At 48.8% G+C, this 16,607-nt stretch overlaps 1 protein-coding gene and 1 long non-coding RNA gene across 5 annotated transcripts in view; one reads left to right on the top strand and one right to left on the bottom strand.

The window, feature by feature from the left end:
* LOC142557637 (adenosylhomocysteinase-like 1) overlaps positions 1–16,607 on the bottom strand; it is a 271,459-nt gene that overhangs the window by 161,527 nt on the left and 93,325 nt on the right. The window contains exons 1-2 of one of the 4 annotated variants that reach the window (XM_075669615.1): positions 13,423–14,107; positions 3,947–4,010 (exon numbers count right to left, since the gene is read on the bottom strand). The exons of the other annotated variants lie outside the window; for them this stretch is intronic. Coding sequence (XP_075525730.1) covers positions 3,947–4,010; positions 13,423–13,524 — 166 coding nt within the window. The 5' untranslated portion in view covers positions 13,525–14,107. Of the gene's footprint in view, positions 1–3,946; positions 4,011–13,422; positions 14,108–16,607 lie in introns of those variants that run through there. 4 annotated transcript variants of the gene reach the window in all.
* LOC142557641 (uncharacterized) overlaps positions 1–16,607 on the top strand; it is a 137,416-nt gene that overhangs the window by 48,614 nt on the left and 72,195 nt on the right. The gene's annotated exons all lie outside the window — the stretch shown is intronic.

Below are 16,607 nucleotides of genomic sequence, written 5' to 3'. Positions count from 1 at the left end.
ACCACGAGGGGCCGCTAGGCACATGTTAGGGAGTCCAGGGAAGCAATAGATGAACAGCGGGACTGGGCCATACGAGATAGAGCGGCCGCTGTTGCCGTTGTCGGCAGCGTCATCGTCAATCATAGTTAAGCGCAGGCAGAGCAAACAGCTACACACCAGCAGGGGGCGTGCTGGGCGCCCGTGATAGCAGCGGCGAACGGCTTTTCCCGAGCCTGGGAAGGCGCGTCTTTCATGGGCACTAGCGAAGAGGGCCACATTTCTCAACGCAGCAGTCGTCGGCCTCGCTCCTGTGCTCACGGTCCTCCCTATGGTGCGCGTTTTCGCGCCGGCATTGCGAGACCCCGCTCTGTCTCTGGCTTACGTCAGGGGCGCACAATATACGCTTTTCTACGGTTCCAGGCGTGCAGATTATACTCGCGCCACCTCCTATAGCGGCGATGGCGTAACTTGATCAAACACTGCGATCCAGATGCAATCCCGTGTGTGTGTGTATACATATATATATATACGATACTAAGCCAGTTATTACTACAATAGGTTCGGGAAAAAATCAAGAAAATCGCTAAGCGTCATTTTCAATTCACCTCTTGACTTCAAGTTAAGCTCCACCTCCCTCCCCTACCCCTCCAATCCCTTATCACTTATCCCTTATTACACGATACTAATACTAAGCCAGCTATTACTACAATAGGTCTGGGAAAAAATCAAGAAATAAAAAGAACGCTATAAAACAGAATGTGCGTCGACTGGAAGTAATTTAGCAACCACCACTGAACTACTACTTTAAGTGCAGATAACGTTCTCGAATCGATAACAAGTATCTCGAACTAACATTAAACGAAAACGCACCTAAAGCACCGAAGAAATCATACACAATTTGTGCATTCCCGAGAAGAACTGGGAGTAAGAAGAATGCAAAAAAAAAAACAGAAAAGAAAGCTCTCGACAGAACGGCACCTTTAAAACTCTAAATACTTCGAAGAATTTGAAGACACGAACAAAGTACAAGATGTGTCGGCGCAGATTTTTCTCGCGCCCAACCCTACTACGTCACCGATCAGATTGAGTGCCGCAAACTGGCGACCCAGAGTCTTCAAACTGGATTACCCGGTTTCTCGGGTTTTGCGCTGGCAAAGCTGTTGCCCTTTATCGAAGCAGGAAGGCGGCGGAGCTGAACAAGCAGCACCCCCTTGGGCTCTTTTACTTCTTCAACATGCACTGCAGTGGTTTGCTTTCATCGAAGTTTGCTTTCGGCGCTGTTCATTTCTGAGAATCTTCAGAGGAAGCTATACGTAAACGGCTCTGCGAGGCAGTTTACTTTCTCAGTTGGGACTCCGTTCTCATTGAGAATTAAAAAAAAGAAAACGCATTTATTGCTATCTACGCTCTTATTTTTTTTTCTTTTACCACGGTGCCCAAAAAGTAGGCATAAATGTTAAACAAACAAGAATGAGCTTTGCGCTGTTGTACTTTCTTTCTTCCGAAGAGTCTGGCAGTGGCACGAAGTATTTGGACTTCTCATCTCTTTCTCTCTCTATCGGGAAATATCGTCACATTGCGCCCGCTGCGTCCGCACCTCATCTAGCCTTTACTCCTGTCCGATATCTTTCTCCCAATCTTACTTCGTTTCCTGAAGGTCTCGGCCGCTTCTAGAAAAAAAAAAAAGCGTTCTTCTCGTTAAAACGGGGCAGTCTGGCGACAAATATTTTCTCTGAGGAACTGTCAGCCCTTCCAAACCTACTTGAAGATAGAATGGGAAAAGGAGGCTTAGTATAGCTATAACAAGGCCTCGTCTAGCGTTCAAATAGCGCGAAAAGAAAGTATTACGCCACTAATATGCCTGTAACGCTTGTTTCCACTTCGTTTCCAACAGCAAAATGAAAGCAAGAAAGGCGGCGCGACCTGACGTATAGCCATGCATCCATGCATGCAGAACGCGTAAAACACAAGTGAACAGAGCGCTGGCTGTGCACTGTCTCTTTGTTCTTGCGTTTGCAAGCTTTCCTTTCGTTCTTACTTTCTTTTTTGCGTTCTACATATAAATGTGCTAAGTTCACGATGCTCATAGAAGTACGTAAACATCTTACCGAACCCGTTGTCTCTACTTCGTTAGGTCCAAGTTATTATTTTTTTCCTGCTTTCTGTACATTCAAGGAATTACCCGCATGAGCCCCATTTAGTCAAACACGTGCGATCCCGTATTATCTTCGTGCTTTCTGGCGGAAGTAATCACATTCTCCGACAAAAAAAAAAAAGAACGAAAGGGAAACAGACGGCTCAAAGTGAGCCTCTTTAGAGAGAGAGGGAGATAAACGGTGTGGGGAAAGGCACGTAGGTTAACCGGAGAGGAGTCTGGCTTGCTACCCTGCACGGGGGGAACATTACAAACACGCCACTTGTACGGGGTGCAGTGTTCCAGATCGCCGTGCTTGCTTAGGCAACTTCGCCGAGAAAGAAAACAGTTCTATTCTTCTCTCCTTCTCCCGTGTCTGCGCGGCCAGTCAGAAAATAAACGTCCTGCGAAATGAATCCCTTGCCAGCTCTTCTCGGGCGAGCAGTTGCGAACCGTTCAAGCAACACCGCTTAGCTGAAATAAGTCGTCCGTCATGCGCAGGGATACGTTATATGTTAGCACGGAACTTTGGGTGGAACGCTTTAGCAGAGCTTAAGTTTACCGGTATGTTGTGCACGTGTACAATTCGGCAACGAAAGCTTTCGGGACACGGTTTCCACGCCAAATGCATGCGAATGTCTGCTCCGTTAAGCAGGGCGCTTCTAATTTATTTGATCACTGTGACGGTCGCAAAGGCTGCTGCATGTTGAAACTCTTAGTTAGAGTCTGCGTGCCCAGAATTCGCGGGAATTCAGATATTCCGCAAATCCTGCGCCGCAAGCTTTTGTGGACGGCTGTACGATACCCGATAATACTTGCCGCTCGGGAAGTAATAGTACAGCAACGATAGAGCGGCAACACTGTGCTAGGAATCTCTACAGTATTGAAATAAGTTATCACATTTCATTTAATCTGCAAGCGTAAACGCATCGACAACAATGCGATTACTGCGACGGAACATTCGTCTTGTTCTTTGTTTAGATGAGTCGTGCCACACAAGAAAGGCACCATCTGCCACTTTGCAAGTGACCACGACGTCACGAGACGTCCCGCCAGCGCTCACTGACGTGTATGTTTGCAATGACGTCATTGTGGCTGCCATCTTGAGGTAGTAGCATGTCGAGAAGCTAAGCAAGAAACGTGACTAGCGCTACTCCCCTCCCCTCCCCCCCCCCCGGTCTACTGACAAATTTATAATATTGACAACTAGGTGAAAAACGGCCACCGTTGAACTGAATTCTGAGGTTTTACGTGCCAAAAAACACGATTTCATTATGAAGCACGCTATAGTGGGAGGAACTCCTGATTGTTCTCGACCACCTGGGGTTCTTTAACGTGCATTCAAAGCACGGTACACGGGCGGTTTTTTTTTTTCTTTCTTTTCTTTCCTCCGCTATTTCGCCCTCATCGAAATTCGGCGGCACCATGGCCGGGATTCGATCCCGAGACTTCGTGCTTAGCAGCCCAACACCAGAGCCGCTATAAGCCACCGCGGCGGGTTACGGTCACCGTTAAAAAGAAAGAAAAAAAAAAGAAGTTGTGTACGCGTGGTGATAAGGCGCACTGACATCGTCGTGGTGGACGCCATGCTCGAGTGCTAGCACGGTGAGAAGCTGCGTTCGTGACATAACGTGAAAACTATCCAGAGTACACGCATTTTATGCTAAGGAACTCAAATGGCAAGTACTAATCAAATCCGGATAAATTCAGTGAGCAACACACGGATGTCTACACGGCGCAAACAAAAAGCCTATGCAAAGGCTTGACTAGGGGCCTGCGCCCCCTAGTCAAGTAGCCGGCAAAGCGGCGACGCATGCACTCGAAGTCACTCACACTCGTCGTCGGTGAGCAGCACGTCCTGGAGCACCGCGTACTTCCCGTCGTCACTCCGGAGCCACTGCAGTCGTACGACACACGCACACGAGACAAGCGGTTTCTGTTCAATACAGGCACCAGTACAGGCATCAGCGTAATAAGCTGCTATACAGGCGCTATCGTTTGTCGAAACTTTCACGTCTCACGTTAAGGGGGCCCCTGAAACGCCTCGCGCGGACATGACGTCCTCCGTGAACGGCGTACGTACGTGCCGCGCGAAGTAACCCGCAGGATATGGCTAACACATCACCCGGTCGACTGTTGCCTATCGACGAACGACCGCTGCTGCATGGGTGAAGAACCTTCTAACGTCTCGATGCCGATTTCGGCTACCTGCCGAAGTGGAATCGTCAAAGAAGGAGTCAAGGTGGCGGTGGAGAACGACAAGTGTAGAGGAGGAGGACGAAGAGGAGAAACAGAGTACAGTAGCAGTAGTCGCAGTAGTAGCAGTAGTATACTCATAAGGGGGTCACTTATAGGGTGTGTTTGTGGTCATTTCGTCTTGCAAAGAAAAGCTGTTACAACTTATTTTATACAACTGAATAAAGAAACTACAACTGAGAGAAAGAAAGAAAGAAAGAAAGAAAGAAAGAAAGAAAGAAAGAAAGAAAGAAAGAAAGAAAGAAAGAAACGGGAATTGATACGAAAATTCACAGTATAATGGCAAATTGCAAGAAAAAGAAAAAGGAGCACCGTTACGACGTCAGCGAGGGTCGGTGCCAAAAATTCGTTGTACTATAGTGCGACGCCGGTGATCGTCGCTATTGGCTCTGCTTCCTCTCTCGGATGGCCATAACCAGTGGCGGAGCGCCATGCAGGCTAGATAAAAGGCTGTTTCAGGGCCCCCCTTGCTACGGCCTATAACGAGTGACTCTGCGCGGTTCCCGCGACCGACAAGCGATTTCGTGCGCTTCAGTATAGGCTCCAAACTGAGCGCTCCGCCGTTGTACTGCAGACGACTTTCTTGACGCTGTTTTGGCGGCAGACAGACGACTGCTCCGAAGACGGAAACAAGCTCGTAATCAGACGGAACAAACGCAACACGTCAAACCACAATGTGAGGACGGACACCAAGGGGGGTGGGGGGGAACCACAAGGAAGGATTAAGAAAAAGAAAAAGCAGTCATTCACTCGTTTTACAAGAACTGAAATTTTGGGAGAGTTGTTAGGTGTTCGTATTTGACTTCGAGCGCAAAAAATAAAAAGAAAAACACAGTGACAGAGGAAAGGAAGACCACATAGAACGAGCTCTCGATTGCAGCGATTTGCAGCGCTGATACTTTGCCGAAAAATCGCAACTAAATGGACGAGGACAAACAATCGCTGTTTCTTGTGCAAAATATCAGTGCAGTAAATAAGCGCCTGATATCGTACAAACTAGCTCCAGTCGAAGTCTTAATGCAAAAGAAAGGCAATAACAAAGGAATGCCTTGAAACAAATCAATTACCGAATTAACTGCGCCTCATCTCCCACTGCCTAACCACTTAGAGTTTAAGTTGTACAGTGAGATTTTGGAGATGCATATATAGAGCGCTATTGCACATGTTTGTTCAGCACAAAAGTATTCACGATTAAGATATATCGGCGTCTACGGCTTTGAGTAACCACGCCCCCGTTAAGCGTTAACCAACTAGCCCCTGAAACTCCTCGAGCTCTTAACTGCTCCCGCGGTAAAATACTGCTTAGGGCATATACACACCGTGTATACTAATTAAAGGATGCACCAGTCACCGCACGACGCGGCGCATGCCGTAGCGAAACGGGACGGGCAGAGCAAACCATACTTCGAGCTCCTAACTACTTTCGCAGGAAAATAACAAGGAAAACCTCCAGAGAGCGTCACCGAAAAGAAAAGAAGAAATAGTGGAAAGCTGCACGCCAGTGATATCCGTGCCTACCCGAGGGAGAGTTACGCTTCTGCGAGTATCCCAATATTCATTCCCCAAGTCTCTGCACTTCGGCACCGCGTGCTAGGGGCGCCATTGTTATACGTATATCGCCAACCGCAGACGCCGCCCGGCTCCGCGCTTCGTTAGCCAAAGGGCTTTCGAGGGAGGCGCAGGCCACCGGCCAACGCGCGCCGCCGCTCATTAAGACTCGCCGTTCCAAGTTTCCGGAATCGATTCGCGCTGCCGCGGGTATACGCTGAGAGCGCGCTGAAACGCCGGCCGCCACAGCTCCTTCAGTGCCGATGATCGTTAGACATTAAGTATACTGCGAGGAAAAGAGTGCAAAAAAGCGACTGCGAGGGTTTTCGCGGCAGCTGTGTAGCTCGAGGGCGCAAAGCCCGAGCTCGAAAGGCTGCTTTTGGCGCTAAGATATGAATGCAGTCAAACGAGAGCTCACCTATACGTAATTCCGCGTAGCAAGCGAGAGGCTGCGCTGATCAGCCGGCAATATGGCTCTGCATCCCATTTTCGAAAGTGTGAGCCTATCCTCTATCTCTCTGCGTACGTGCGAACGCACAAACGTCATATCCATGACGAAAACGATAATAATCAACACTATCGTTAAGAAAAAAATACAAAAATAATATATAGGGAAGACGAAGGAGGAACAAGCACGGACAAACGAAACCAGCCACGAAACGAAAAGACGATAACTGTCAGCACACACACACACACACGACACGCATCAGCCAAGCAAGACACGACAGAAGTTCCGGCGCCCGCATCCGAAAAAGGGAATGGCAAACAAGCCACGAACGAGTCCTCTCCAATTATCTCCACGGCCAGCCCCCGTTCTGCCCTCACCGGCTAATCGATGACGCCCGGTCATATTTATGGCAAGAGCGCGGGTTCTCGTGACAGCCAACCCTAGGCTCTTCCCCCCTGAACATTCTTTTTTTCTTTTTCAACAGTCTTCGCCTCGATGTGCGGAGATAAAAACGCACTCGTACAATACGGGCACGCAATCGCAGAAGAAAACAAAAAAAAGAAAACGTAGAGAGAGAGAGAGAGAGAGAGAGAGAGAGAGAGAGAGACGCAATAGGGAATTAGCCCAGGCGCAGCGGGCAATGAACAAGAAGCTTGCGGAGGAAAGGAGAAAGGATAATGGCGTTTCGAGCATGATTTGCCGGCATCTGCGCGAGATGTGGCGTACACGCATTATATATCACCGTCATTCTCTCCGTTCTTATTCTTTTTTTATACGTTTGTTCGGTTGTTTCGGGGCGCCGGCGTCGATAAAGCACACGCGGCGCAGAGCCATTCCGGGAGACCCGACATATCGTACGCAGCAGAAAGCGAGGGAGATAACTTTTCGCTGCATGTATGGCAAAAGATAGCTCTAACAAACAACCACCGCTGCCGTCGCAGTCACCGCGTGGACCGGAAGCGAGACCACCGACAGCCTCTCCGTCCGAGATGTGCGCACAGGACAATGTAGTTAGCGAAATGAGCGACACCGTTCGCAAACATCTCGGCCGCAAATAGACAGCTCCGGCTCATAAAAATAATAATGATATTAAAAAATAAGACATTTAAAAAGAAAAGCGAGTACACGCGTCCTCGTATTCGCGAAGGCGATAACTTCTGCGGTGAGCTCCGACACTGATTAATAAAAAAAAAAAAACTGTGGCGCGCGCGTGCTGCAGCCACCGCCAGTCGAACCCGCGACCTAAAGAAGAGCGCAAAGACTGATCCTCTGAACGCACACACGTGATCAAAAATTGGCGGAGCAGGAGCTCTGTGAAAAAAAGAAAAAAAGAACGCGCGAAATTATCGACAACTCAGAACCTGAATCCGACGAATGTACACTGCGATGTATTCAATACGAAGTCTAAATTGCAGTTACCACTTTCAGCTAAAAAATGTATTGGTGGGTTGCAAAGTTGGTAATTCATTATTCCGTCAAGCAGCAAGCATGAAAAAACACTGAATCAAAAAAAAAAATAATGGTGAATACATCACAAACACTGTAATGTCTTCATCATTTCTGTGCGTCTGTTCAAGTGCGCTGCTTGACTTAATTGAGTTTCAGGCCATTTGCCGAGGCATCTTACATAAAAATCCGGTTCATCCGCAGAACCTCTGGTCAGCAAATAGTTTTGCTCATCCACGGGTATATATATGCATTTGGTTAGGCACGGAATGTGCACGTGCTCAGCTAGACCCGAAAAAGCTCTGAAGGCCTGCCAGTACACTTATTAGGCGTATCGGTGCTCGTACTGTGACAGGAGATGGCGGGTGCACGCGTGTATAATGAAGGAATACATACTGTTTCCCGTAACAATTGCCTCTTCCCAAGCTTGTTATGCTTCACCGCAATGCTTTCGCGTGTGCTTCACCGCGTAGCATTACTGCAGTGAGGCGAAGCTGGCTTTCGGAAACCGGCATTATGCAACGCGCCGTGCCTTCCAAGATTCGAAGCCAATCGCGAGGACCACAAAGGCCGAGTCGGTGCCACTGATGACAGCGGCAAATTCTTTCAATGAAAAACAGGGCACAGAACTGCAAGAAGCTTAATGGCGAATATCGAAGCAGCTGGGCCTTGCGTTGTTGCGGTAGTGGCTACGGCTGCCAGCGGGTCTTCGTGCGAGAGCGCCGGTTCGAGGCGGCGAGGTAATCAAAATGGCGGCGGTGCTGGCTTTGATTAATGGCGTTTCGGACCTGCGCTCACTGCAAAAAGTCCGGAAAATCGGCCGGCGAAGCGTTCTTGCTTCCGAAATTTCAGACGTTATTTTACATAGGCTCTATAGAGTACGCGGTAGTGCCGCGAAGCCGTCTGAATTATCGGGCGTCCTCAAAACCAGTCGTTGACTGTACACAAGCAACTCCTCCAACCGACGACACGGCGTCAAAGACGATTCGTGACGATTTTTCTGTTACTTTGTTCCCTTTCAATAAAATTACAGCTGATCTTCCCCGATAGAAGCACAATTTCCCCGAGTTTTTCCTGAGTATTTCCAGACTATTAAAAATCCCAGTGAATTCCCTGTTTCCCCGGTTTTCCCGGTTGGTAGACAACCTGATGTCGAAGAAGCGCAGACGAGACGAGCCAGCGCTCCATCCGGGCTGTGCGTGGGCCTTCGATTGGTCGTGATGAGTTTTCGATACCTGCAAGCGATCCTCGGCGGAGCCAGGAAGCGATGAACAAAGCCGAAGGCGTGAACAAAGAAAAAGAGCGGGGCTCGGTCTGCGCATGCGTGCGCTTGTTGGCAAACAAGGAAATTCCAAAAACAATCGCGCACGAAAGGTTCCGGAGAGAGGTGCGAATATGGCTTTTTCGTACCTCAGTCAGAATCCATACAGCCTCTATACGTCCATGGGCCCCGAACCCTGCCCCCATCCCCCCCCCTTCCTCTTTGAAAAAAATAGAGATAAATAAATAAAAGAAAGCGAGAAGAAAAAAATAAGAGAGAAACAGTACCTGTGTCCGTACCACCCCCCTCACGCAATACTCCTTCTGGAGCCTGTGAGGTATATGAAATAAATAAACAATAAAAAACGCGGTAACCAAGACAGGTGGCTTCTCAACGTGCCTGTTCAAAATTAACTTCAAAAAATATAAAAACGTGAATGAACGATGGAAAATGCCGACCTGTGCGCGGCGATCGATTCTCGTTCATCGACGGTCGTCTATACGGCGGAAGAAAGCTGCGCTGCGCACTTTTCTTTACGACGGAACTGATCGGCGAAAGAAGATAGGAAACCTCGGAAAGGATTGAAGCTTCGGAAACCGCTCTCACTACTCGACCGGTTTCGCCGCCGACGTTTTTTTTTTTTTTTTTCTATAGAGTAGAGGTAGGAGATGGTGCTCTTACGTGGCGTCGAATTTTTTTCTTTTTTTTTTTAGAATAGCTTTTTTTTCTCATTTTTAGTTCTTTCTTTCTTCGGGTCACACAACTGTTTCGTAACCCCCTGGAGCATGGCGCCTCTAAGAAGAAATTGGCAACCTCATTTCCGATAGGATAACAGATTGAAATCACTGAAAAGAGGTAAAGGAGAAGGCCGAAACCTATTAGCAGACTGTCGAGAAAGAAAAAAAAAAACGTGGCGAACTTTTTTTCTTTTTTGTATGAAACAATGTCAAATCACATTCCACTGTCAAGATTCTAGTGTCAGTTTGTCAGATATTTTCTTTGTGTTTGTTTATTTGTTTGTTTCATTCGTTCACGTAATTCGTTCGTCGTTGTGAATGGCTGTCATCGCTTTCTGAGTCGCCAATTCACGTGACTGGTATTCCGTTGTGAACATTATGCGGGACCATTTTTCCGACTAGCCAATTACTTCCGACGAACTAATTTCGACAAGCGCTTCGTTCGTTCCTTGGGTTTAACGTTACAAAGCAACAATTCCGACCAACAGCGGGTCTTGAACGCACGCCTAAATCTAAGTATACACGAGCGACACTGCGCTTCGCCCTCTATCCAAATGCAGCAACCCCCCCCCCCCCTCCTCCCCCGCCGTCCCGCGGCTGGGAGTGAAGCCCGCGACCTTGCTCTCGGGCAGCAGAACGCCATACACAGTGCGCCACCGCGGCCGGTGTAGAGCGTCATCCGCTTGTTGACCCGGATTCACCGTCACACCGCGTTCCTAATAACGGCACGGTCCACCGGAAATGATCGCCACGTGCACGCGGTGCAATCTCATGACTGCGTAACGGCCGCATACACGAAAGCCGCGCCAGGGCTCCTAATTGTTCGCGCATGTGACAAAGGGCTTGCGGCTGCAGTTGACGCCGGCTGCGCCGTTGCGCAAAGCGCCCACGCCTTTGCAACGCGAGGCTGCGTATAGATTATTCATGGAAGCGCTGCTCCGGCGACGTGGAGAACCCCCGCCGTGCCGCACATACAGTGCGGGCGGCCGATAGCGTGTCATGGCCGGAGTATCTATGGGTCACGGCAATCTCGGAGTCAGTCTTATCTGATACCGTTCGCAAAAGACCGCGACGTTAAGTCTAAATAGTCGTCGACATGGTCATCGTCACAATCATCGGCTTAATTACGTGCTCGCTCGCGTTTTTTATTTTTTATTTTTGATATTTGAGATACGTGCATGATAAACTCGTGTCGTGCCCCCGCATCGTGTCTCGTTATATCATAACAAGCACGGATGATACATTTTTCGCATCGTTGGCTTATCTCTGAGCTAGTTGCTTAATACAAGTACAATGGTGTAAAAGACAATACAATACGAAGGAACAAAAGGACGCGAAAGAAGAGCACTTTTCTGTCGCTATATTATGTACTCTGTAGTTTGTTCATATCAGTCACACCATAACAGACACCATTCCTGTATCGCATATCTTCAGGAAGTCAACACTACGATGTCGGGAAAAAAGTCGGCAACATTGCCTTACCATCCCTCAATTACAGTCCCTAAATATATCCAATTCCTTCGGAATCAGTTGGTCTTGCAAAGTAATTAAACGATCTAAAACGACGCGCCACAGTATTTTGCTGACAATGTTCGAAGTTCCGGAAGGTGAAGGCACGTGATTCTCGGTGGCCTCCAGAATGTGGCCGCTAAAGGTGCCCTGCAGGTGCTCGCCGTGCTGGAGCCGTTTATCGCAGCTTTTTACGTGCTATAAAGCTTTTGTTTGGCGTTTGTGCTGCCCACGCAGGGGAGGCCCACACACCAGCTTCGTCTTAGCGCCTTTATCTTTAGGTTCACTTGAACTCGTGACTACAGACTAGATACGGAAGCCGATATAGTGGCTTCATGGATGAGATTTCTGGATGCTTTTCATCAGAATGTTGAACTTGCTTTCACCGTTTCGCATCCCCCTTTCTATGTCATCATCATACCTCATCACACCTTTATGTCCCCATTCCCCCTCCCCCTGCGCAGAGTATAGCAGGCTAGAGCGCGTTAGCTCAGACAACCCTCTCTTCCTTCTTTCAAGTAAGTTATCTCTCCCTCTCCCCCCCCCTTTTTTTTTTTCTGCGCTACGTATATCCTTCCGTGCGGTGCCGTGAGGCCAGAAGAGACAAAGCCGAGGTCATGTCGCGTCCCTGCCTGTGTCCTCACACGCTTGCAGCGTGAAGCCACTGAATATAGTCCAACAGCCCTTTGCTTGTTATCGTGCTTTTGCGCACCCAGCTGGACAAAAGGTCGTGGTTTTCTCGGTTTACTGGAATATGATGGTTTTCCTGAAACATTTAGTAGTCGTGCCTTTGCATATATATATTCGTTGCATTTAGCTTTCGCCTTGCACCTAGCCAATTAAAACAGTACAAGCCGTACAGTACAGCACAATAACGTGTACTAACCAAATGCGACAACTCAATCGGGAGTCGGCGCTTCCGTCATGTCATTTACTCTTGCAGCTTTGTGCTCAATGTTAAGAGAATGAATCACAACGAACAACTCGACCACACATTTGACTTCACTATCGTTTGCACATTTTAAGGCTAAACAAGCTTGTCGACATTAAAGTCTAGCGCGCAAGCAGAATCGTATAGGGGCACAGGACGAGAGGCTGCCATTCCATGTTTCTTCGAATACTCCATGCAGTTTGAAAAACTACACCCCATCTAAATTAAGACACAGCACTCGTTTAATCTGGACACCACGTTTACGTCATTCAATAATTGGGCAGCCGAATTTCGCGCTTTCGATATTGCATATTTTTTCCCAAGTATAATGTCACTGGCGCGTCAACGGCTCTTTACTAATCGAACAATGAGGTTACAGCAGACAATACAAAATAGGGGTCTATACACACGCACATGGAATAAGGAGGAGGGGGGCAGGAAAATTCACACAAAAGCATCCACGCCACGCAACAGGTAGGAAGCGTCAAGCAAGAAATGCAGTACTCGAGCAAGAAACGTATACGTCCGCTTGGTACAAAGACGTCTGCAGTTCACAGCGTATCTCCATGACATCTAACACAACGCAAACACATAAAATGATCGGCAGTCAGTTTTGTCGGGTAGGTCTAGCACTTTATCAACGATATAGGCTACAAACACACAAACTACGTTGTTTAATTAGGCCGGCGTGCATCCGTATCGTAGAGACTGAACACACATGCGCGGAATAAAGCGCCACACGTAAGGTGCTAGCAAGACACCTTGAAGCCTGAAATTTTGCGCAAGACGCATAAAAATCAAGTAATGCTTTTTTTTTTTTTTTTTGCTGCACTGCTCTAAACGTAACGAATCTGTTGGAGCACCAGCAGGTCAAGCTAGACGACCATCTAGCGATGAGCGTTCATCACTTTATAGCCAGGTAACACGACGCGCTGGTGCTCGAGCGCATTAATCAGCCATGACTAAAAATTTCGCATGTCTCGCGCTACGTCAGGGTTTCTGAGTTTCTTGTGTTGAGCAGAACTTGCACATGCCATTTCTCCTAGCAGAGTCACTCGTGCGCGTAGCAAAGGTAATCTTAAACTAGCAAACAATAAACCAAATAGAACTTTCCTGATGCATAGACAAACCGACCATACACAAAATAACGCAAAAGAAAGAAGGTGGACGTACGTCGTCAAACGTGACGGCTTTCTTCTTTCCAGCGACTCCCGCGCTAACGACTGAAGACTGCTGTTCTTGGCAGGTCGTCGCCATTTCCGTGTCCCGAGTCATCAGAACACCGCTCTGATATCACCGCTGAGAACACTCACGAGTCAGCGAGAAGCTCGCCAAAGCCGTCAAATGACACGGGCAAACAAGACCACAAGACGCCTCTATAGAAACTGCGTCTATAGACCTCCGGTTTGTTGTCCTCTCCAAAGGCTAATTCAACGGGAAGGCGCTTCCGCGGACTCTCTATAGTAACGCTGTCCGGAATTCGGTGGCGAAAGAAGGTCTAGATGCCAAAAAGTCATTCAACCAGTGCCAACCAGACGAGCGCACCACTTCACACGACTTGGCCACAGCGTCAGAAGCCGAGCAACACACACAGTGCCTGAGCCTCGGAAATACTTCCGCGAGAATGACGGCTCCGGAAGTTCCACAGCTGTCGCCAGACTAGTAGCGACGTCTTTCGGGAGGACCCAGCCGTGTCGGTGCGAGTGACAAGGTTCCAAAGTCCACGGACACTCGGACCTCCAGGCACACTCGGGCACGCGCCACTGCGCCGTTGCCGCCAACGCCAACGACAGGTCACCCGCCAATGTCGAGACCATCAAATGTCCTCGGCTTGTCCGGCGAGACGACCGCTCGTCAAGACGGTCGTCAAAGCAGACAACGAAGCCGTGCTCGTCTCGAGGGGGAGATATGCGAAACGGTCGAGACTTGCATGCCGGCCACTTGTGAAGCGAAGATTAGGGCAAACCTGGAGAGACGCGTGCAAAGTCCGAACGCCGTGACGTACAGAGAGAGAGAGAGGAATCAGTAAGGGCGCGATAGGAAGGGAGAGTTCCCCAGCGGGAAGGCGAGAACATCAGCTTATAGTCGTCTTCTAGCGCCCACACGCAGAAGCTGATAAGATACTCGTCGCGAGAAGAGCAAAAAGGGAGATAGCCGCGGCTTGTACGTTTCATTCTGCTAGGCCATCGACATCTGTAGCGAACAAATAAAGCACAGGGAGATTACGAGCGGCTCCCCGCGCTGTTCTTTGTTTGTCAACGCACGGCTCGGCACAGACGCTACCGGCTGCCTACGCCCGCCCCCCCCCCCCCCCCCTACACGCACACTCAGTTGGCTGAGAAAGGATATTCGGGGGCAATGTTATTTCGCTCATCGCTGAACCGGTGGCGACCGACCTGCGACAAAAGTTCTCCGTTGCTGGATGTGTGTGTGTACGATAAGCAGGGGGGGTCAGCGGTGGACGTGCTTGCCGCAATGAAGAGGCGGAATGGGATCGCTGAAAACAAGTCATCAACAATCGACAGTGCGAGTCGCCGGTTGAACGACTGACCGGAGAACGCTGTTTACTGTATCGGGAACCAAGAAGGCCATGACTAGCGCGAACACGAAGAGAGAAAGAAAATGTGCGGACCAGCCGACCGCGCAACAAAAGTTTTTAAAGCAGGGAAACCATTCAATACCAAGAATTTAGGTGAGCAGTGTGATTAGTGTCAGGAAAATAGTTTCGCACTGCACCTTTTGATTCCAAGGGCACGTGCATATGCTGCAACAAGCTTTCGTTTACGATCGAATCTGTAATCCGCCTCTCTTTTCTCAGTGTAGTTTCTCTTTTCTTATGTTTTGTAAGATAACTCTGTGCTTTTCTCTATTATTTACTAATCTGCAACCTTGTTATTGTTTAATGCATTCAAACGCTGTTTTTCTGTTCCTTTATGCCTTTTCCCCTAAAAGCTTTTAAGATCGGAAACCTTACATGTTGCCATTGTTTATATAATTCTTGTCATCATGCACAGGAGGTCTCTTTTCAGTTTCTAACAACGGCACCACCTTCTGTATACACATATAATGTCATTATCCCCGTTTCTGACATAAACTGATACCGATTGTGATTCTGATTTGCCCGTCAGGGGCACGTTCTGCTGGTTACAGACACACAAGCACACACACGTAGGCGAGAATAAAGAAAACCTACCTGTCCGTGCTTTTTCTGTACTTGCGAAAACCCACCTTTTCATTGATTGATTGATTGATTGATTGATTGATTGATTGATTGATTGATTGATTGATTGATTGATTGATTGATTGCTTGATTGGCCTACCTACCTTGTCTGCATCATATTACAACCATATTTATGCAAGGTTGGTTTGAAGTCGCAAAGAAACGCCAGGATTAATATAGACGCCGTGGCAGAGAGCTCCAGGTTCTTTTTTACCGTTGACCACATGAGCTCAGTCAAAGGGCCCACAAATCCAATTTAAGAAGTGTTTTTGCATCCCGCCCCGATAACAATGCGGTCGCTGCTTCCGGTATTGGGACCTCAAGCCTCGTGCTCAGAAGCTTAATGCCGCTGGTGCGACGGCTGGTAGGGAAGATGAAAAACAAACGTATGCAGTGGGGAAGCGCCGCATCTGTATAGTCTTTCTTCTCGTAAAACCCTTCGTCTTTTGTTATCCTGACGAGGGCATTCAAGTTCCTGGCGCACTAAGCAAAACACATTTAAAGAAAGAAAAAGAAAAGAAAGGCGCAAGGTGGGCGCTAAGGCATGTTAAAGCTCACAATAAATGCGTCGCTGGCTGACTGCGTCTTCTCGCGTAAAGGCACGCCGCTTTTCCCTCACTCCACGCGCACACAGCCACACGTTCTCGCTGTACTGCGCCTCACCAATTGCGTGCAGTACGGGGAGAGCTACGGGCCGCGTCGGCCAACCAAAACAGAGAGCCGGAAGAAGGTATCCTTCACCGTCCGCCTCCGAGATCGTCCCTCCGCGCGACGCCGGCTTAACGGAGGCAACACGAAAGGATATATGCAGCGCGCCAAGGGGGCCGAGCACTCCTCTTCCATTTCTGTGGAACAAGGCGCAGCCGGCTCTCGTTACTGATTACACAGGCTGAACGCGAGAGTCCTGTATCCTTCGCTGCACTGCGCGGATTTAGTGAGAGGGCGCATACGGGCGCCGTACATGCGCGCGCGCGGTCTGCGGGGCGTCACAGCGCCGTTATCGCACCCCGGACGATCGTAAAGAGTACCGCGGTAAGACATGCAGCACCGGTAAACAAGGCCCCGCGGCCGCGTGCGTAGGTAGAGAGACAAAAGAATACCCGTAGACTATAGCCACGACAGCGCATACACAGCCACG

This window comes from Dermacentor variabilis, chromosome 9 (genome assembly GCF_050947875.1).
Source record: "Dermacentor variabilis isolate Ectoservices chromosome 9, ASM5094787v1, whole genome shotgun sequence".
NCBI lineage: Eukaryota > Metazoa > Arthropoda > Arachnida > Ixodida > Ixodidae > Dermacentor > Dermacentor variabilis.
The sequence above is the reverse complement of the archived record's forward strand: the minus strand, read 5'-3'. Positions and strand labels throughout refer to the sequence as shown.